The sequence below is a fragment of the Hypoxylon trugodes genome (genome assembly GCF_022578975.1).
Source record: "Hypoxylon trugodes strain CBS 135444 unplaced genomic scaffold F4822scaffold_2, whole genome shotgun sequence".
In the NCBI taxonomy this organism is placed as follows: domain Eukaryota; kingdom Fungi; phylum Ascomycota; class Sordariomycetes; order Xylariales; family Hypoxylaceae; genus Hypoxylon; species Hypoxylon trugodes.
The window spans coordinates 2,005,756-2,026,029 of record NW_026250017.1 but is presented as its reverse complement, the minus strand read 5'-3'; the positions used below and the strand labels follow the sequence as shown (position 1 = coordinate 2,026,029).

Genomic DNA, 20,274 nt, shown 5'->3' with positions numbered 1-20,274 from the left:
AGGTCTATGAAGAGAGTAATTCATGCTCTCAAAGCCATACCAGACACAGAAAGATCATCTCCCTCCATTCATTCGCCCCATTGCGGTAGTTACCTCAAGTTCTTTATGAGGATACCATATCTTGATGAAAGGGGAATTAATAAGAAATGCGTGATTTGGTAATTCGGCCCTTTCATCATATTACAACAATTGGTACGCATGTAGGGTTGAAAGTTGAAAGTTGGTTGGTGGTTATAATGTTGCTTTAATGTCATGGTCATCAATGAATACAGCAGGTACCTATGGTACTTGGCATGTACTTGCTTAGCCTATCTACAGAATATCCCCCTCCAAGCCCCGCCGTTCCCATCGTCCTCTCCCCGCTCTTATCTACATAAGCTCTTAACAAAGGTACATTGAGTTTGATGCGAGATGGGGCTTAGCCAAACTCAGCCAGCTCAGCCTCATTCGATACACATGAAGCGGGATCCAGCATTTCGGGAACAAATAACCCCCAAGCTTGTTCTCCCTCTCTTTCATCATTACAACACTAGAGAATAACAACTTCAAAAATCAAGTTTGTTATTAGAATCTAACTCTAGAATCAATTTACAACTAAATAATTTTTTATGAAATTTCTTATGTTTGCCAATCACGAATAAAAGAAAATCCAATCGGCTCAGCCGCACGGTACCTAACCTCCTTTGGTTATGGTCGTAATCTGCCCAAGTCCTTTTATCCTTACTAAATGGAAGACACGTGCTCACGACCGGACCTTAGCATGTCGACATTACGAAGGATTCCCTAGTTGCATACAATTACGGTTTCATGATCTCACTAAATACTACATAACGGTCCTCGGGGGCGGACTATTCGCATTTGCTCCCATGGTAGGTAGGTAGTATTTATTCAAATTTCCCTCGCTCACGTCAGTCTATTAGGTAGTTGGCACTCTCCCAGGGGTACAGCTCCTCCCCGGGTACCTTGCATCCATCACGCGCATTGTATGGATATCAGGATTCAAACTTGCAACTTAAGACTCCTAGAAGATCCAGCCCATCAACGACTAGAAAGGAAAGAGGAAAAGATGAAGGTGGGCGGATAATAAAATAATAAGATGGCGAGTCTATGCTCCGATGACTCTTGAAAATCAGCAATCACATTTCCTTACAACCCACCGACGTTGGGAGCCAAAAATCAACATTCCGCTAAATAATGGCTTCCAGTTAATTACCAATACTAGTAATGACCATTAAATGGATCTAATGAACAGGTATCCAATTCGTAATTCCTAGGCGGCTCAACAAGGATTCCTCGGTCTTTACCACCTTTATTCTACCAAGAATTCCACCGATTATCTTATTTTGTCGAGTGGAGATGTCGACAGATCATCTAACCCCATGTTTACAAGCATGATACTGACCGCTCTCGCCCCAGATCTATGCATTGACCATTGGTTGGCCCATTGAAGCCGCGACGGGAGCGATGAACAACGCTTTCTCGGGTTTAGATCCATTTTAGGTCCGTTGCGAGACTATCCCGGCCTTCTGTGGACCTTTATTAACAAACCTGACTGGACGACAAATGCGACGGATCATCCAGTTCGGACATATCCGAACTGGAGACAGATGCCCGTAGCTAAAAGCTGATAGGTTTCGGCGTCTAGAAATAATCGGTATGGATGCCGGAAATCAAGACCGGCGGGATTCGGCGCAAACGCCTAAGAACGGCGATGATTGAAGCAAGGTTGGTTCCATTCTTAAGGACCACGTCGACAATTGTCGTGTGCTTGACGTTTCCATGCCTAGATCATCTAGTTCGGTGATGGAATGGGTGGCTCGCATACGCACGTACTCACTGCCAACCGTCTAGAGTCTTGAGAACATCCCTAAGCACGGCACAGACGGCACACCCCTAAATAGCATTTAATCCGACCCGTGGCCCGCTCGGCTAGGGCTGACGTCCGCTTCGGGACCGGAAGTGCTAACGCTATTGAGTCTGTCGCCTAGCATCCGCAACCGGTATATACAGTATAGCTACGTAATAGGATAGGTATTCGTCGCTACCCTCTCCATAGCAAGCTAGGCGGCCAGCTCCAACAAGACTCCCATATCTAGTAGCTATGGCATCAATTGCCACTTTTCCAAGGTACTTTCAAGGATTGAGGTCGAAATTATTCGAGCAAGACACTACCTAGGACCAAGAAAATACTATACGGTACGGTCATATACTATATGCATGGCCTCCGTGGTGAAAGAAATAGAATCCTCGTGGTTCTTAAGCCTCGCGTGTATGTGAGGCGTTAGCCCATGGTTGAAATCCGAACGGTGCCCATTTCATTGGCTGGCTACTCTCGATTGCTGGCCACTATCCCTAGAATTGGTCACAATAGCAAATTAACATGGCATATTAAGCTTTTCATCGCGACGAAGAGCGTGATTCTTGTCATAGACAAAAAGCAATTGAATGGATACAACATCTCTGTCCCCTCATGTTGTCATTGCCTACAGCGACTCTAACTGCGCATTGCAATAGTAAAGTCCTCTGTATTAATTACGAACCGGTTTAGGCACATTATCTCCGCCCTTAACTTTAGCAGTACTTACAAAAGGAATGGATAATTACGAAGACTTGAAAATATCTGGAAAGACAAAGATGAGCTAGGCACCAATCAACTCTCTTGGGAGTTGGGTGCAACTTCTTTTATCTACATTCATCTAGATAGCCAATGTGGCTCTACGAAACTACTACCACTCAGTTACTGTTGCTATTGTTTCCATTGGCCGCCATTGCATGGCATATGGTAGCTGTTTATGAAAGTATATAAATAAACTAATCTTTCTATACATGTATACAACTCGTCAACTAGTAATGTGTGATAACTTATAGCAATTCGCTAGTTCAAATTTTGCAGAAAGTAACAAAAACGTCGTATGCTATCGAGACGCATTTACCAAGCCCTTCTTCATCAATACTTTTACGAGGTATCAAAGCTCACTGTCATCCAAGGAGCTAATAGGCATTACACATCTATTAGACTTATACCACATGGTTAACTATTTCTTCTTGCCACGATTTGCACTTCCTTTATTGCCCCCCTTCCCTTTTGCATCCCCTCCACCTCCACCCGCTCCACTCAGCATCACCCTCAGCTTGCCAACAGGCACGACATTGATAACCTCCTCAGGCTTGAGAGCCTTGAAAAGTTCCACCTCTCGGGGCCACATCTTCTCTTTATCCAAGCTCTTCTCATCAACAACACCCTTTTTCGTGGAGGCCATCTTCCATGCTTCCAGTATCTCCTTGACCGCCTTACCCTTTTTCTGCGCACCGGGCTGCATCTTTACTTTGTACTTGCACTTCCCAAGCGCGCTGTAGGGAGCGCACAAAGCAATGACCTCAAGGGTCTCATCACCAGGAAGCGGGGTGCCGACAAGGGCGTCCAGGGGCGTCAAACTGGCCGCCTCCTCAATATCAAGAGTCTCGATTCCCTCTTCGAGCATCATCTTGCGAACTTCCTCGTGTTCAGCTGTCTCACGTTGCTGCCGTTGATGTTGCGCCCGACGACGCTCGAGAGTAGCCGCCTTTTGCGCCTCACGTTCTGCCTTCACCTTCGCCTCGGCTTCGGCCTTTTGCTTCCCTGCTGTCGCACCTATTAATGCTTCGATAGCAGCACGGTCTTCGTCGTCTTGGTCCTTATACTTGGATGCGATCTTTTTGGCTTTGCCACGTTGTCCTCGCTTAGGTTGTTGGCCCTTCTTTTGAGGTTGAGGGGTGGATTTGCCAGAAGAACCGGGAACCGGACTATTCGCTTTGGTCACAGCTGTATAATCAGCTTCCGTTGCCACCTCCGTATTATCATTTTGTTCGTCATCAGATTCGTTATCTTGAATGTGAGATGCAGACCCCGGAACTGCCGAAGTTGAGGGTTCCCCAGATCTTGCGAAATCTTCAGTTCCTTGGATCAGCGGGTTCTCTTGAATTGGGTCTGGAGATTCATCTTCATCTTCGTACTGGTCTGTAGACTGAAGTGGATTTTCTTTCGGATCGGCGTCTTCTTCAACGTCTATAGCACTATCCTCAGAGTCACTCTCGTCGTGGTCCGCACTGGTCCCTTCCCCTGCGTTATCTGGGGCTTTACCAGTATTAGCCGTCGAAGCTTGTCCACCCGATAAAGATTCAGGAAGATCATAAAGACGATGTTTAACATGCTTCGCCTTGCTTTCCTCGCTGATTTTGAACATCAGACCTAAACCTAACAATAATTGCGCAGGAGGTAAGAAGTTCTTTTTCCCTCGTACCATGAAACTGCCCGTACCGAGGAATTCTCCGGTCGGAGCTGATTTTGATACTTGATCTGCATTCACCCACCATGCGCCCATACCAGCTTTTGAGTCCCAAGCGGATGAAGCGCAGACCGCCAAAGATCCGGCTTGCGATAAGGTTGAGGGTGGTATTGGAGCATCGGGTGTGCTCGGGGTATTCTTGATCACCACACTTGGGGCGCCATGAAGGTCCGCATGCACATAAACATCCCCTTTCTTCAGATATCGTCTATAGAGCATCTCGTTTTGCTGGGCATCTTTGCCACCAAGAACCAGATATCCATCAGAGGAGATGAACCATATAAATTTCTCAAACCATGACTGTTTTCGGATCGGGTGTAGCACTGGCTTCTCCTGCTTCAATCCTTTCTTCAATTCTGCTGCAATTTTCTGTTCTGCATTCTTTAGTGCGTTTTCTGACTGCAAAACCGTTTTCTGCTCCTTTACAGCAGCAATTTTCCTCTCGCCGTAATATTCTCTTGCGTTGGCGTATGGAGAAAGATCAAGGTTAATGTCAACCTTGAGTCGATTCTCTCGAGCTTTCCGTGCAGATGCCTCCGTCCCAGCGTAGCCGCTATCATCCGAGGATACTGAATCAGTGTCGGATGCGTCGTCGTCATCGTCCTCTTCTTCTTCAGCTTCGCCGAGTAGCACAGTAATAGTGTTCTCTTCAAGCTTTAATGGGGGAACTATGATGGAAGCTACGGGATTGTTCCGTCGGCGTTCTCTGTCGACGAGCTTACCAATATCCTCCCAGTCCATTCCTTGTTGTATCAGCCCGTTCACGGCATCGATCGCTTCTTGAACCCTCTCAACATTTGCTTCAATTGCATTAGCCTTGCGGATGTTGAGTGTTTGGACCGCTTGAAGACCCTCGATCCGTTTGGCATGGTCGGCTTTGGTAGCGTCCAGCTTTCGCTTAGCGGCAGCTTCCTTTTCGTTCAATTTTGACACTAATTTCTGACCTTCTACAGAAGAGAAGAACTCATCTACCATCTTATTGAAACTATCGAAAGAAAGCACAGTGTAAGCCGGATCTTCTTCGAACTGTCGAGGCAGAAACGGATGGAAGTCTTCGTATAAGAGGTTGCGCTTTTCTGGTTGATCTCCCTCCGCGGGCACAAAGTCTGCGCCAGGTCTGGTCTTAGCTAGAATATATCCTTTACTTTTATCGGTGCTAGTCACTTCTTGGATAATCCTTTGCGCTTCCGCGAGCGACTTCAATAGGTTATCAAGGAGTTCCTCGTGTTCGAGTACCGTAGACGGGCTCACGCTCGAGTCGAATCCAGTTACTTTCATCGCATGATCGACTAATATCGGAGGAAATTCGAGGATAGTTGTAGCAAGCCCCCTCCGTAGCTCGTCGCCCGGCTTCTTCTTGATCTTTTTGCCCGCTGCAGCTGAGGTGGCGGCTTTCTGAATAGTGGTCTGAAGTGCATCTCGCACACGCTCTTTTGTTAACGGTGGGACACCTCCATAATTCTGTCTGTTGTCCAAGGAGTATGCAAGACCTTGGCGTTGTGGCTCCTGACCTTCTCCCTCTGGAACATTTCGCAACAGTGTCAAGATCTTGAGCTCGCCGTCGGTTAAAATAACGTTGCCGCCCGCAAAGAATTCCAAGTATAGTCTGTATTGGCCATCGCTGAATTGGAACTCGAGGATACGATCGGTGCCGATCTGCGACACTGCCGTGACTCGTCGGGTTTTTAGGGTCTTGCGCAGCTTTTGTACGAATACGGACGGTGCGGGAGCTGTGGTTCGCTCAAAGTCGGTAAGGTGGCATCGAAAACCGGAATCTATAAGCAGCTGTTTCTTGACTTCAGGCTTTGCGAACTTGAGAAGAAGGATCTTAGAGGATAAGTCATAGATGTTGGAAACCCGAAGAGACACGAGGCTTGTGGATAGCTCGTGAGCGATAACCTTAGACAGGATGCGAATTAGCAGCGCCTAGCAAAGAAGTTATGGGAGACCTTACTTTAACATCGAGAGAAGAGAAACGCTGCTTCATTTTTCCTTTTCCCCCCTTCCAACCGGCCGGTATGCCTGGTTAAGTGAGTTTTGTATTGATTTCGCAAGTGAGAAGGAAGAAAGCGAGTGACTCAAAAGACACGCGGGGCAAGGTTGACACCGAAAACGGTATGTGATGCTATACAGTTTTAAGATTGAAGGTTCCGTCTATTTACAATAAACGTTAGATTTAGGTTAGAGTCTGTGCATAACTAGTAACTTGGAAAGTGAAAAGAAAAGACATGATTGCCGTATTATACTGTTAATTTCGTTCAAATTTGGGGTTTTAGGTCTAATTACGTCATTATTTTCTTTATCGGTTATTTTTGTATATTCTCTCATCAATTCTAGGTGCTTTATCCGGAGCTAACTTACCACCTACAACATCATTAAACGAACACAAAGGTAAATTCAATAGCTTCGACCTGTTCTTTCAATTGGAACATATACCATCGCATCAGAAGTGAAGAGCTACACTATTCATCCTCTTCAAAAAGCTCAATTCCATCCACCGCGACTTCGAATCCTAGTATCACTATCGTTAGCAAGCACGGCTAGAACATAGGTTTAGTGAACAGTAACATACCATCGCTACCTGTGGTTCCGAAAGTGATAGTATTCACATCACCACGCTTCAAAGTAAGCTGAACAGGAGTCGAAGCATGGTAGCCAGCACGAGAGTTCAGGCTCGAGATATTGACAGCTGGTTCATTATTCACGAAAATGTGAGCCTCACCAGCTATAGCAATAGGTCGTCAGTTTCAATCCAATTTTAGATATACTGGTGTGGTATTACTTACCTTCGGGGTTATTGACTCGGTAGTGGAAGGAGAGCCATTGGCGAGCTCCAGTACCAGTAACGTTGTGGAAGGTTACTTCACTGCTGTGATCAACTATAAGAGGTATCAGATTAACTGCGACAGAACTCCGTTAGAAGAAAAGACCTTCACCTACCTCTATATACGGAACGTTTGCTCAGGCATTCGTTGCAATCCTTCACCACTTCTAGATATTAGTTGTCTAAATGTTAATGCAGCTCAGAGATAACTTACCTGCCCTCCCCGACAGAGCCGCGTGCTCAGCTTCGTAACGCTTCTGCGTACTTGGGTAAGAGACAACACCAGTGCCGACATCAACCTTCCACATCGAATGGTAATCGATCTGAACAGAGTGCGACCTATATGGCATAATGCTGGAATTAATAACTCCGAGCTTCTTCTATCAGGATTCGACATGCGCGGACCACTTACCCAGCGTTGATATTCAGGGGAGCCCACACATAGTTCGAGCTGGCGCCTCCCTTTGAGTCCCAAGCATCGCCCATGTAGATGTACGTCGTCTTTTGCGAGCCCTGTACCGTTAGCTCAAAGGTGTTCTGCGAGCCATAGGTCTTTTGGTCTTGCGGTGCGATATCGGATCCGCCACTCCATGGACCGTTGATCGAAGTCGACCAGAAGACCTTATTGGGGTTGGCACGCCACCCAGTCTTCCCCGACACGATCAAGAAATAAACGCCGTCCGCCTTGACTATTCCCGGGGCTTCATACGCTCCACCAGCTATTTGTTTTCATTAACCAGCTGCCACAAATTCATTCAATTATAATGGAGAACATACTTAGAGACGATACCTTATCCCCCAATGTACCATCCTTGTTGATACGGTTGACTTGGACGGTATTGTGGTCCGCACTAGTCAGGAGATACCAAGTGTCTGGTCATTGGCTCTATTAGCAAACAAAGTCCAGCCATATTTGATATGCTAGTCTCACCAGAGCTATCATCATAGAACATCCCAGTATCCGAATAGGAGTAGTCGCTCGGTGGTATGTGGACCTTAGCTGACTGGCCATAGCCACCAACGAAATCCGAAGACTTGAGAGAAAGGACATAACGGTCTTGCTGTCCAAACAGCTGTTACCAGACAACTAATCAGCAAACCCCATAGAAAAGGGATAATTCCGTATCGAGGAAACCATACCCAGAACGATCCGTTCGGCTTCGCTATCTTTGGCCTCCACATCCCGGTAATGGAGCTTGCCTGCTTTCCAAGATTCTTCCAGTTGATGAGGTCGGTAGACGAGTACAACATCGGTGTTTGGTCTCAAAGGTATCGTTAGTATTCAGCTCGCTTACGCGACTAGAGGAAATGGAGAAGATTTACTGCTAGCCGCATGACCAATCCAATAGAAGGTATCGCCGCGCTTGACGACGCCGCCGCCGTGGGCATCAATCTTGTTTCCATCGGTATCAGTCCACACAGCTCCTGGCGCAATCCACGACGCGCCTAGGACGCCAGGCGCTGCACATGTCCACAATAGCGAAGATAGCCTCATATTTGCGTGGTAACTAATCTATTCGAGCAGCAGTTCAGCTAAGGCCTACTATCAGTATCTAGCTACGCCGATCTTCCTCCCCTTTTCTTGCATTATATACAGCAGCCCCTGTGATTCTATCCTCGGGATAATGTCATGGCGAGCCTGGCCGGATAATTGGTCGCTCGTACAATTTTTCCCTTGGTCGATGTTACCGGAACGGAGGGACGGTCCTTTGGGGATGCATCCGTATACCCATTCTAGGAAGCTGGGTGTCACAAAAAACGCGGGAAGACACGATGTAACAGAGATCGCGAGGCAATCTGTTCCCGGAATTCGATATATTATACCAGTGGGATGCTATTATTATAGTCTATAGGCGTATACGACTTGCTTCTCGGGTTGGGTATTAGGGTTGGGAGCTGCCAAGAGCGGTTAAAGTTGGTCAAGCAGCGATCTAGAGCAGCCTGATTTGACGGCCTACGCTTCCAGCTGGTATTTGATGAAACGCTATACTATATTCAATACAGGAACTCAGTTAACCTAAGGTGATGAGTTGGGTTTAGGTGATTGTTAAAAGCGCCAATGAGAGTTGTGTGGGGAGAGTAGGGCAAAGTATTCAAGTTCGTCATGACCGATGACACAATCACTTGGACTACCCCTCTCGTGATGATCGATTGGGCATTGATATTGGAGCCTCTTTAGGAGCTATATCAGAACCAATCTCTAATAATAGAGACAAATTTCCACCACTCAGACGACTCTCGCCAACGTGTCTTAGTTACAGCTGAGCTCTTGAGGCAAAAACCAACCTACAACAGTTTTAAAGCCAATTAACAAGCATCTTTCAGCATTTGCTCGTGATAATAGTCTTAATGATTTCTATCATGAACAGTTCAAGATACTGTTCAAATCCACATCTCCAACTAAATGCAAGGTATGTGGAGAAGCTGCAGCATCATCCACTCCAACGCTATGGAATACGAGGTTTACCGTGGGAATTTTGAACCCGCCCGCCGGACCCGTTGCGGGGCAAAAAACGTCAAGTTTCCACGAGAATATCGGCTCCGCTACCTATATATATCTATCCAAGATATTTCGCCCACCTTGCGTCATGGAGCCTCTTGAAGTGGCATATGCTTGACGTGCCTGAACTCGTGTCGTTTTACCACGAACGGAAAGTTCCAATTTGTCTTTTGCTTGGGTTATTTGTTCAATTTGCAATTGTGGAGTTGGAGCCGAGGAAAAAAATATGCATCGAAACTGTTCTGGAAAATGAGATGGTATTTCGCGGCACCTCCTGGACGGCGGGGAGAGAATTTTTGGTTTTAATGGGATTATCGGACGCCACGCAAACAGCACGTGGAGAACGGGTTGATACGGCATCTCCTTGCGTGGCTAGCAATATCGAAACCAGACCGAACAGCTCATATTGGCATAGGGATCCAACAAGTGGCGACGATGAGGTCAATTCTAGCTCGTTTGCTTGCTTTAGGTTCAACTATGTGTCAGCCAAGATCTTGTTTCGACCCATTGAGCGTGGAGTCCTTCCCTGCCAGTGTCGCAGCGTGGCCTCATACAAACACAACTGCGTGGTAAAATGGGCTCTTGAGGCGTTCTTGGCTGCCGAATAGGCTCATGAGGTCAAGCCACGAATATGATAATATGCCCGACTAATTGGAGATGGTGGAGCGAGAGCATTGGAGCCTGAATTGGCCGCATTGAGTTCTGGGAAGACAAGGCTCGTAATATAGTTGCTAAAGAGGCTTCTGAAACTGTGAGAGCTTACGCGGGCGTATCGCTCTGGCGTTGACAATACGATACCTGCTTTAGTAGCGCGACACCCCCTATTCGCTTATGGTCTATCATTTCGAGTATGTCAAGCGACAAGACTGTAATGTCTGGTCGCTATTGAAGGCATAACTCGTGAATTGCCTGGTATAGGAAGCATATTGCGAAAAAGGAATGGTTCGATAAGCAGTCCTACAGGTAGGTAATGCATTGGGAGTTCTCACATAATTCACCGTAAGCCTTTAGATCTGGTGGCGATGACTACTGCTGGTCCCAATTACGACGAAGTATCGATTGTGGCTTCCTGGTCGCAAGCTACTACTCGTCACGAATCTATGGACATACGGATTGAATCATCTTAAAGCAATTGAGATACTACTTCTTTCTACTTGATAACAGAACAATGTCAACTTTGTATAGCACTTGAAGATTAATCGAGTCTAAGTGACTATCGTTGTTGATAGTCATTCCTATTAACCAGTAGATCAACGTGTTAGCGGCCAGACTGACTTATCGGCCATTGAGTGTCCCCAATGTGACCGTATAATGATACAATAACTGATGACTGCCGTCGATGGTATTCAAGCCGAGAGAAGCTATTGTGGATATTCCTTGATACTGCAAAAAGGGTCGATGCCATAAAACTACCGAGTGTCGAGTCTATTTGGTTTCTTACCAATGCTCTTTGGATCTCGATAGTGTATATGACGATTCGAATTAGTCAAGACCTAGCGTGATGTTGACCCGCTTAGTTAATCGGAATCGAGGCAAAATGGATATTCGAAACTCGGACATGTGACGAACAATCGATTCGATGGGTTTGTTGATAAACAGTAGCTTCCAAACAACCAAATTACGAGGCGCGAATCTCGTAAAAAGCCCTGGTCTCCACGCTTCCCCGCTTTAATACAACCAAGTAAGGATCTGTAGCGCGTCTTGGTTGCCGGTTGTCATAGCAACGAGTTGGAGTTATGACGATCAGGGGTAAATTGGAGTCAGCTAGACAAGGTAATCGAGAGATATTTTCGAGAAGTCGAAACGTTGTTGTTGTCGTTGAATGCCGAGGTTAATTTCCTAGTAGGAGAAAAAGAAATCGATCTATTTTGAACAGTAGGCGAAAATCACATTTTATTGAGACACCCAGACGTCCATTAGGCTTCTTATCCTAGTTGTATAAGATTTTGTGAAAGTGGTCCACCTAGTAAGGACAGGGGGTGAAATCTGTAGGGGGCCCCACAGGATAATCTTGTAGCTGTACTACGCAAAAGCAAAGCTCACTTGCTTGCTCAGCTCACTGCTGCATTGGGTCGTGCATAAGTTAAGCTTGGTTGTGCATCACAACCCACAGCAATAACCCGCATAACCCAATGAAGAGCATCCACGATTTTACGCGTAATGGGAGATGCCTTGCTCCCAGCTGCAAGTGGTCAGCAAAGGGTGGCGGGAGATCATATCATTTCCAAGCTTTGATTCGTCTTGCATTGAAGATGAACGATATGAATTGATTAAATCGGTGGTTGGGTTGTGCCGCCCAGCCATTCGTACATCCAGCCTGCCAGCCATCGTAGATGAGCTTAGGTCTTCTTCGGGAACACACCAACCTCTCCGATTCCTACGGAAAATCAGCAGGCTGTCTATCTGTTCCGTCTGGCTGATGACTGCATAACCCGGATCCAAATTGATTAAGCTCTTATTTTCGGTAGATGTAATATGTGTAATACGTTCTGCAATTGAGAGCGGCGGTGAATCGTATTATTATGCAAAAGCAATACTGTTTGAGATTGATACATATGTCTGTTCCATGGCTACTTAGAAACGGGACGAAGCAATGCAGCCGCCACCAAAAGGAAAAATAAGTCTCCTAATGGTCGAAAAATATAGTAACTGTATGTATGGTCTGTATGTCTGCTGGAGGTGTCTGCACATACACCTAGGTTATCGACTCTGGCCGAGCAAATAATAATAATGGACACGAGACGTGACAACCAAATTGAGTGACTGGTGACTTGGTAAGCTTGGTAGGTGACCGAACCGAACGGACCTCTCTCGTCTCGTTTGGATCATCCATCCAAAAAAGGAGGTTGGACCAGTGAAGTGGATCGAATTCGATCTGATCATCACAACAACCCAATGTCGGCTAGACCACTGGAACCACTTCCCCGGCCAACGAGCCAGGCGAACCAACGATCCTAAAAACCGAAACGAGAAAAGTTGCAAGGGAGAGGAAAGATCAAGAAGGAGATGAACAATTTTTTTTTTCTTTCTCTTTTTGCTCCGGGTTCCATCACTCGTCACTGACCAAAGGTTGTAAAGGCTAGGCCCATGTGGGTTCGAAAGGTTACGGAAAATGGAGACGGCACTACCTTACCTAGGCAATTTTTAGTGTTCCTAGTACTTTCCTGGTATTAAGGACAGTGTCAGAATTGTAACTCGCGGCCCCCGTGCGAGAAAAACAGTCTCAATTTCCAGAGGTCCCCAGTTTCCATAAGCCTAACCCGATTGGGGGTAGGATAAACACACCAGACCCATAATTACCCCTGTAGCTCCACCCAAGTAAACAAGTACTGACCACTCAATCCCTGTAATTGTTGTCGCTCCTGCGCGCTTCAGCACCACCTTCAGCAGGAAAGCCAGGAGCAACCAAGGGCAACCAGCGGCCAACGCCCTGCCACGCCATTACTCCGTCGCTTCCTCGGCGTCCCCCCCAGTACAGTACAATACTTCTGCACCGCCCATCCCTTCTCCCTGCAGCTCTCCTATTTCTTTCTTCCAATGAACTCTTCTGACACTTCACCTCCTTTTCTCCCATTTGACCTGATCAGAAACCCAACAACTTTCTTCACACCCAACACAAGTCAATATTTCCCCGCTCTTCCAGCCTGAACCTGAACGAGAGAATCGAGTAAAGAAGCGAGCATAACCCGCCTGCTTCTCCTCCCTTCTTTTCTTTCAGATTGTAGAAAGAAGAGCAAGAGGAATCTTCTTGATCTTCCTTTCGCAACGAGTCGAAAGGTTGTCGAGGAGAGGACTCTCGCGCCGATAAGGTCGCCAACCTGGACTTTGAAGCCCGAGTACCCGTCCCCTTCAGCATCTTCCCCAGGACCTATAAGGAAGCTGAGGTAGAGACCACCCAAACCCACGAAGAGGTTCAGATCGATCTCCCCGGAAAACCAGAAAAAGCCGGACGGGAAGGTCAATACTCTTCTATCTCTGCTTCTGCTCAGTTACCTCCGCGTCAAGAGCAACGCTTTAGCGAAGAAGAGGTCCGCATCACACGTGAAGAAGAACGTTACCGCCGTCCCGGTGCCCATCGCGAGTACTACGAGGAGCAGCACAAGCACAGGTGAGTTTTTAACAATTCCCCGATTTCTATTATTTAATATTCTACAATCTACAATTATTCTGCGAGAGAAAAACGCGAGAAAAATAAAGCCTAAGAGAGCTATGGGCAATTGGCCCGTGATGGGTGGAATATTATGCTCTGGAGCATTGAAGTGTCGGTCAATTTCGGCTCCCCAGTATTACGTCGCTTTCGCACTGGCTTCGCCAATTGGAATTAAATTGGCCAATATGGGGCGACGGGTCTCTTGTTATTTTACTCAGCCCCTGTCCAGTGCCCGGACCATCACCAATTTCTGTTGACCAAGTAACAAGTTCTTCAAAAATATCTTCGACTGACATGAAATCTTCTTCCATCTAGACCTCATTCTTCCTACCAGGAATCTCACTTCAAGCCTGCTCGCCCTCAATCTTCTTACTCCTACGCAGAGACTTCTATTGAAGTTGACCGCCACCACAAACCTCACGTTAGCTCTATTGATCGTATCGAACGCGAATACCGCGCTCGTGCCCAGCCGTCTTACCACAAGGAAAGCAGCGCAGTCGGCACTACTGTCGACCCTCCCCGACCTCCCCGGTCCCAATTCAACGAACAGGTTCACGTAACTGAATCTACTATCGACCCTCCCAGGTCCCATCCCGTATTCCACGAAGAGGTCCGCGTCACTGAATCTACAGTCGACGCACCCCGAGCTAGTCCTTCCTACCATAAGGACAGCAAAGTTGCCGAGGAGACCGTAGAGTACCCTCGACACCGACACTCCCCGGCTCACCAGAAGTCTAGAATGGGATATTACGACGAATCAGGTAAGTTAATCAACCTGTCAACCTAACTCACCTTGGTCAATCTCACTAACCGTCGATGCAGGACACTACCACTCCTTTCGTCACGGACTTCACAAAATGGCCGACCGCGTCTTCCACCCTGAGGGCGAACGCCTAGAGATCGTTCGCGAATCTCGCTCTTCTGCTCCTAGCTCTAGCGGAGCTCCTTCTGTTCCTAACACCGTTACCATCCCCTGTCACCATGTTCGCATGGGTGATATCCTGATGCTCCAGGGCCGTCCCTGCCAGGTCATTCGCATCTCCACCTCCTCTGCCACTGGCCAGCACCGCTACCTTGGTGTTGATCTCTTCACCAAGCAGCTCCACGAGGAGTCCTCTTTCGTTTCCAACCCTGCCCCCAGCGTTGTTGTCCAGACCATGCTTGGTCCTGTTTTCAAGCAGTACCGTGTCCTAGATATCCAGGACGGTAGCATCGTCGCTATGACTGAGACTGGTGACGTCAAGACCGGTGTCCCCGTCATTGACCAATCCAACCTCTGGTCTCGCCTTAACCAGGCCTTCAACTCTGGACACGGCAGTGTTCGTGTACTTGTTATTAACGACGGCGGCCGTGAGCTCGTTGTCGACATGAAGGTTATCCACGCCTCTAACTTGTAGAGTGGGGTGTCCTTAATGTCGCCATGGGGTTCATGGGATCAACTGTTGTCAATTAGTGTCATCATAACTGGGAAGATTTCTTTTGCACATGGATTATGATGGAGTCGCGGTTGATCTCAAGATTGTTTCAAAGATCTATCGCGCGTAATTATTATGGATTGGAAAAATGGACGTTACGGATTTTGGCATATATCAATTGATATATAGTTCTGTATATGGCTGGTAATTCAATGTCAAGTCTTAGCGTACAACTTTATGATGTCCCCTGAATCTTGTGTATAATGTGAATTGTGTTGTCCCTTCATCGCATTAACTATGCATTAAGGTTAGTACCTACCTAAAGTATGTTCTATTAGTGCCTGGCCATCAAGGTGTCTTGTTCTACACCTTTGTAGGCTCCGAAATCCGTCACCTGGACAGGTCTGCTTACCAATTGGGAAGCTATGCCCCCCAATCTCGAGATAAGGTGCAATCACATCATTCAACCCACCTTCTCAACCTGGTCAAGCTGATACCTCTTTACTCCTCTTGTTCGGGAACCTGCAGCATCATGTTTTAGATAAGTCACTATAGTATTAAAATCATAGTAAGTTAAACGAAACTTAAATCTTTAACCTTTACACTTATTTGCGATCTCCAATTTCTTTTAAGTTGCCTATAAGTACATTATCCTGCTGTTGTCGCATCCCTCGTAAACCCCAAATCGAAACATCATGGGCGCGCAACAGTCCAAGACTTCACCTGAAGAAGCAGCTCACAAGAAGGCTGTCCTCGATGTTCTGCAGAGCCTAAAATCGGAACTAAGTAACGAGTTTCTCAAGTCAGATGCAGATAATGAATTTGTCTATGTTGAAAGCGAGAAGGGAACACTATCCAACGGTCAGATTACTAGACAGCCCGAACAGCTGGCTGTTGAACGTACCGAGGACTGGCAGTCTAAGCTACTTGCCGATCCCAAGAACAGGTTCGTAGGCCCGTACTGCTAAGGACTATAATCGTTGCCTCTCCTAATAATATCCCTAACACATGGCTTATTATATCTACCACTTAGATTAGCTCTCTCGGCCCTCAGTTCCGCGAATCCGCGAGATGTACTAGCTTCTCGCTCCGCTAAGATTGCGGACCAGCAGGTATTCAATATTCGCATCCCGTTCGAAGGTGCTCCTATAACGAACCAACGATCCTCGGGGCGATGCTGGCTCTTTGCTAGCACGAATGTATTCCGCGTCGCTCTTATGAAGAAGTACAATCTTGCAGAGTTCGAACTATCTCAAGCCTACTTGTTCTTCTATGATAAACTGGAAAAATCCAATTTCTTCCTAGAGAACATCATTGAGACCGCCGATCAATCGTTAGACGAAAGATTGGTTCAAAGAATACTCGCGGATCCTATAAGCGATGGCGGGCAGTGGGACATGGTCTACAACCTCGTCGAGAAGTACGGTCTTCTGCCGCAGACGCTGTATCCCGATAGCTGGAATGCTATGACAAGCAGTACCATCAATTATATCATTATTGCCAAGCTGCGCGAATATGCAGTGATACTTCGCAAGTTAGCTAATAGCTCAGCGACAACCGCTTCGAGCTTATCGGCTACCAAGGACAAGATGCTGCGTGAGATCCATCTTATCCTGACTTTAACCTTGGGACCACCACCTAGCACAACTGATGAGTTTGAATGGAACTTCTTGGACAAAGACGGCAGAGCGCGGACGGTGGTTTCGACCCCGCACCGCTTCTCTAAAGATATCTCGTCGCAAGATTTCCGCATTAGCAGCTCCACCATCGCGAGTATGGTGTCTTTAGTACACGACCCGCGTCATCCACCCCTAAGCCTCATGACCGTTGATCGACTCGGCAACATCGTCGGCGGTCGGGGCATCACGTATATCAACGTGGATATGGATACGTTGAAGCAAGCATGCATATCTATGCTTCGAAGTGGCTTACCGATCTTCTTCGGCTCTGACGTCGGCAAGTACAGCGACAGAGCTGGTGGTATCATGGATACAGACTTGTTCGACTTCTCGCTCGGCTTCAACGTCGATTTGTATAGGAGCCTAGACAAGGCGGCACGTCTACGTGTCGGCGAGTCGGCTATGACGCATGCTATGGTGCTCACAGCGGTCCACGTCGATGCTGAGGGCCGCCCAGAGCGCTGGCGTGTGCAGAATAGCTGGGGTACGGATGTTGGGTCTAAGGGTTGGTTTGTTATGACGGACCGCTGGATGGATGAGTTTGTCTACCAGGCTGTGGTTGACCCGAGGTTCCTACCACGTAAGGCTAGGGACGTTCTGGGTCAGGAACCTATTGTTCTGCCTCTTTGGGACCCTATGGGTAGCTTGGCTTAAGCTATCTGGGCCGAAGCGCAAGGACGTTTATGATGGCTATGATGGCCTTGGTTGTAATGATTTATGTTAAGTGTTTTCCTTCTATCTAGTAGGCATGGCGATGTTGATTGTCCTCATGCCGGCTCCATGTTTTGTGCGATGGATGGATAAGGGCAACTCGGTTTATTGTTTATTGATATGTTCTTGCGATGGCTTATTTACAGTACTTCCACGCGGTTATTCCAATACCAGATATGACACTATGCGTCCCATTAATGGCGTAGTTCTTTCAGTTTAGGCGACCATCTCCGGTTAAAAGTATTCCCCTTTCTTTAAGCTACCACCATGCCTAATAAAATCTGAGTGTTTACTCTATCAGAGACCCGGTTTGCTACGAGAAGGCTTGGCCAGCTGGTAACCTAGGTATTATCTCACGTGTCCACGGTGGTATCGATGGCAGGCTCGCGAGAAAATAACCGGGAAATCACAATGCTGGGGTTGGAGTAAGTATGTTATTGATTGGTATTATTTTCTATCTGAGCTTTAGACAACTACAATTCTAAGGGAATTAGTTGACGCTCTTGCCCCTAATGTGCTCGGACTTTGGAGTACCTAATCCCGATTATGGTTCTATTGTCTTAGCTACCAAGTATGTCTAGATTACTGTAAATATTTTCTCACCAACTTAGTAGCACTCTTTCGCTAATGGGGTTCATCCCCCCTTGGAGGCTGATTGGATACAGAGTGCTCTTTACTGTTTGCCTAGTGAGGAAATAAGAGGACAAGGAAGCGTCAGCCATAGCTAAGCCTCAGCTGCGAAATCGCCAAGGAGGCCCTCTAGAATCTACCCTTATTTTTCTGTTCCCTGCTCTATTAAATTCTGTTCATTCTTTTCTGTATACCACCTGAGACCCAGGCTCTGTGGGGGCTTCGAGGCGATCAAGGGAAGACCAAATTTGGTATACCGGCGCTCCTCGCTGAGGCTCGAAATAGGGATAAATGCGGAAAGCCGATCCGACGGAATGGCTGGGACATCTCGGCTGATCGAGGCAAACGGAGATGGTGGAGTGGCTCCGGGAAGCGAGGTAGATCCAGTTACTCATGCTAAGGCGGACAGATGAACGCAACGCGACAACACCACTGTTTACTCTGTCACGGCATAATGGATCTTTCTATATCCACTTCTCCATCCTTAGATCACCGATCACGAAATCTAAGGCTCGTCATCCACAAGGGAAACAGCAAAGGGAAACTTTCTCTGTGCATCCGGTCAGAGGCAGTTGGGTTACTTAATATGTAGGTAATCTGACCACGTACGTATCCTAGGTGATACGAATGGACCCCCAACGATGTCCTGCTGTTTCGCAAAACGAGATCTTTACGATGCTAAGGGTCCACGTTTGTCAGAGCACGGCGTCGTTAATTGTGGGTTGGACCTCCCGATGTAGACGCATGCACGAAGGGTCTTCCGATCTGGATGTCCAGGCAGCTTTTAGTGGTACGAATGCTATATCCAGAAAGATACCGGCGTTCGCGGGTGCCCCGCCACGAGTGCTTCTTGCTTCTTTCGAGGCGGAAGGTAGTGACACTGTGATACCGCATAGACATAAGCATAATAAGCATGCCATCGCATGGCATGGTATGGTATGGCCTAGGAGAAACAAGAGATGGGAGTGGCTGAACTAGGCCGGACTCGGCCATCCAATATTTCCTGCATTCATTTGCTTTTTTTCTCAATTTACATTTCCTTTTTCTTCACATGTTGGGATTTGTGTCGCGTTAGGGGTGTGTCGGTAGTAGTAGGGCGAGGGCATCGGATAGTAGACTTGATAACCTGATGGCTTGATTAAGCGTTTCGGCTATTAGAGCTATATTGGATGCTATATGTCAGCGGCGTTATGCTTTGGGGCGAAGGATGGGGTTTCACGACTTAAGATAGTGGGAAATAGGGCAGCCGAAGCGTCGCTGTGTGTGTGGCATGATGTCGGAAAGGGGAACACTGCTTAGGGAAGATGACGAAACATTTTCGTAACGTGTTTCTATTGTAGAGGTAGTTACTGAAATTGGTAAGAAGCTCTTGACAGAGCCTGCTTCATATTGCACTTTCGCTCATGTTTTTCCCGAATGTGCTGCTCGTCGTCATGCTTAGTAGAAGCCCTTGTAGAAACCCTATTCGCTAGCTATTCGCTACCTAGGTACCTAGGTAGTCTTCAAAATAGTACGCCTTAGGCTACTCAGATATCATGCTTGTTTCCCTTTTCGTCTCGTCATGATACGGTAATAATCAATAGCATGTAGCTACGAGTGGTGATCTGGCGTTGTGCTACCCCATCGTTAGAAGGTCACAGGATTTGTAAGTTTCCAAGATGTTAAGTTGGCACTGTAGCACCTGTAGCATCTTGACCCCTTCAGGATCGCTGTAGAAACTCGAGGCCTAATCGGAAAATTAGCATTTCTGCAGCGTCAGTCAACCGCTGATCTGTTCATATATGACGCGTCTGCGGCTAAAAGGGGGCTTAATCATCCCATGTCTAAATATATTTGTTTGTTGTTAATCTGGGTACCTATATGTGCATTTGTAGCCATGTTGAAGGGAGGCAAGCGGTGAGGTCCAAGGCAGATCTTCTCTTCGGGATATGGGATGTAGTGGAATGACTATGACCTACTAAGCACGGCTATATCCCGCAAATTTCAAGTCCAATGAGATTTATGACGATATTTATTCCTCATTTCGTTGGTCCTGTTACT

At 47.0% G+C, this 20,274-nt stretch overlaps 4 protein-coding genes across 4 annotated transcripts; 2 read left to right on the top strand and 2 right to left on the bottom strand.

Moving 5' to 3' along the window:
- Positions 1–2,761: 2,761 nt before the first annotated feature.
- Positions 2,762–6,373, bottom strand: F4822DRAFT_390607 (fibronectin-binding protein A N-terminus-domain-containing protein). The gene is made up of 2 exons (XM_051457063.1): positions 6,280–6,373; positions 2,762–6,224 (listed from the first exon to the last, which is right to left on the bottom strand). The coding sequence occupies exons 1-2, from the start codon at positions 6,310–6,312 to the stop codon at positions 3,036–3,038; spliced, it is 3,222 nt and encodes a 1,073-aa protein (XP_051318098.1). The 5' UTR covers positions 6,313–6,373; the 3' UTR covers positions 2,762–3,035.
- A 361-nt stretch (positions 6,374–6,734) lies between these two features.
- On the bottom strand, positions 6,735–9,201 carry F4822DRAFT_125345 (carbohydrate-binding module family 35 protein). The gene is made up of 10 exons (XM_051452629.1): positions 8,473–9,201; positions 8,290–8,411; positions 8,081–8,222; positions 7,927–8,022; positions 7,562–7,868; positions 7,364–7,488; positions 7,266–7,313; positions 7,112–7,204; positions 6,898–7,050; positions 6,735–6,837 (listed from the first exon to the last, which is right to left on the bottom strand). The coding sequence occupies exons 1-10, from the start codon at positions 8,642–8,644 to the stop codon at positions 6,788–6,790; spliced, it is 1,308 nt and encodes a 435-aa protein (XP_051318097.1). The 5' UTR covers positions 8,645–9,201; the 3' UTR covers positions 6,735–6,787.
- Positions 9,202–14,538: 5,337 nt separating this feature from the next.
- On the top strand, positions 14,539–15,196 carry F4822DRAFT_436208 (translation protein SH3-like protein; the record flags this gene model as incomplete). Its single annotated transcript, XM_051462288.1, has 2 exons — positions 14,539–14,560; positions 14,622–15,196. 2 exons carry the CDS (start codon positions 14,539–14,541, stop codon positions 15,194–15,196), a joined length of 597 nt encoding a protein of 198 aa, XP_051318096.1.
- Positions 15,197–15,909: 713 nt separating this feature from the next.
- Positions 15,910–17,547, top strand: F4822DRAFT_425531 (peptidase C1B, bleomycin hydrolase; the record flags this gene model as incomplete). The annotated part of the gene is made up of 2 exons (XM_051460345.1): positions 15,910–16,160; positions 16,248–17,547. 2 exons carry the CDS (start codon positions 15,910–15,912, stop codon positions 17,545–17,547), a joined length of 1,551 nt encoding a protein of 516 aa, XP_051318095.1.
- Between the last annotated feature and the right edge of the window lie 2,727 nt (positions 17,548–20,274).

Bases quoted from the DNA above. Each gene is read 5' to 3' on its own strand.
- F4822DRAFT_390607 (XM_051457063.1), bottom strand. From the start codon at position 6,312: ATGAAGCAGCGTTTCTCTTCTCTCGATGTTAAA. The intron at 6,225-6,279 runs GTAAGGTCTCCC...ATCCTGTCTAAG, and splicing joins TCTCTTCTCTCGATGTTAAA to GTTATCGCTCACGAGCTATC.
- F4822DRAFT_125345 (XM_051452629.1), bottom strand. From the start codon at position 8,644: ATGAGGCTATCTTCGCTATTGTGGACATGTGCAGCGCCTGGCGTCCTA. The intron at 7,489-7,561 runs GTAAGTGGTCCG...TATGCCATATAG, and splicing joins CCCCTGAATATCAACGCTGG to GTCGCACTCTGTTCAGATCG. The intron at 7,205-7,265 runs GTAGGTGAAGGT...TACCTCTTATAG, and splicing joins CAAACGTTCCGTATATAGAG to TTGATCACAGCAGTGAAGTA.